This window comes from Etheostoma spectabile, chromosome 2, assembly GCF_008692095.1.
Source record: "Etheostoma spectabile isolate EspeVRDwgs_2016 chromosome 2, UIUC_Espe_1.0, whole genome shotgun sequence".
NCBI classification, from domain to species: Eukaryota; Metazoa; Chordata; class Actinopteri; order Perciformes; family Percidae; genus Etheostoma; species Etheostoma spectabile.
The window spans coordinates 23,006,791-23,007,368 of NC_045734.1; the positions used below are offsets into that span (position 1 = coordinate 23,006,791).

The following is a 578-nucleotide window of genomic DNA, read 5'->3' on the forward strand; positions in this document are numbered from 1 at the left end:
CATTCTAACATCAACTATATAGCTAAGTGACCGATAGAAGTATGAATTGACTAGCTGGCTAACGTTACAAAGTATACACAAAATGTGCTTGTAACGTTAATTGTTGTAACAGTTTTTATGAATGCAGTCCTACTTTTAACTATCGTTAATGTTAAGTTATGCGACCAGGCGTCAATCAAACGGCAGTGCTGGGATGGCCCAAAATACACTCACTTCAGTACTCAAAGGTTAATACTAAAATGCAGTCAATCATTCAGTGTGAACCCATTACATACTTAAACACTGTTTTGGTGCACAATCAGTAGTATCGCTGATGTTCCAAAGTGGGTGGGTTTTACTTTGCAAAGTTACATATCTTGATATTTCTGCTTCACGTCACAGGCCACTGGTGCCCCCCTTCAAGAAACAAGATGGAGCCTCGTCACGGGATTATAAAAGCCTTCCCCAAAGTTAAAAGAGCCAAAGTGTTACCGAGAAAGGATGCACCTCCAGTAAAGAAGAAACTTGAAGAATGTGATATCTCAGGTTGTGTGTGTGTGTGTGTGTGTGTGTGTGTGTGTGTGTGTGTGTGTGTGTGT

At 40.5% G+C, this 578-nt stretch overlaps 1 protein-coding gene across 1 annotated transcript in view; it reads left to right on the top strand.

Moving 5' to 3' along the window:
• Positions 1-381: 381 nt before the first annotated feature.
• poll (polymerase (DNA directed), lambda) overlaps positions 382-578 on the top strand; it is a gene marked incomplete at its 5' end in the record, with an annotated part of 6,441 nt that continues 6,244 nt past the window's right edge. The window contains 1 exon segment of the mRNA XM_032528024.1: positions 382-525. Coding sequence (XP_032383915.1) covers positions 382-525 — 144 coding nt within the window.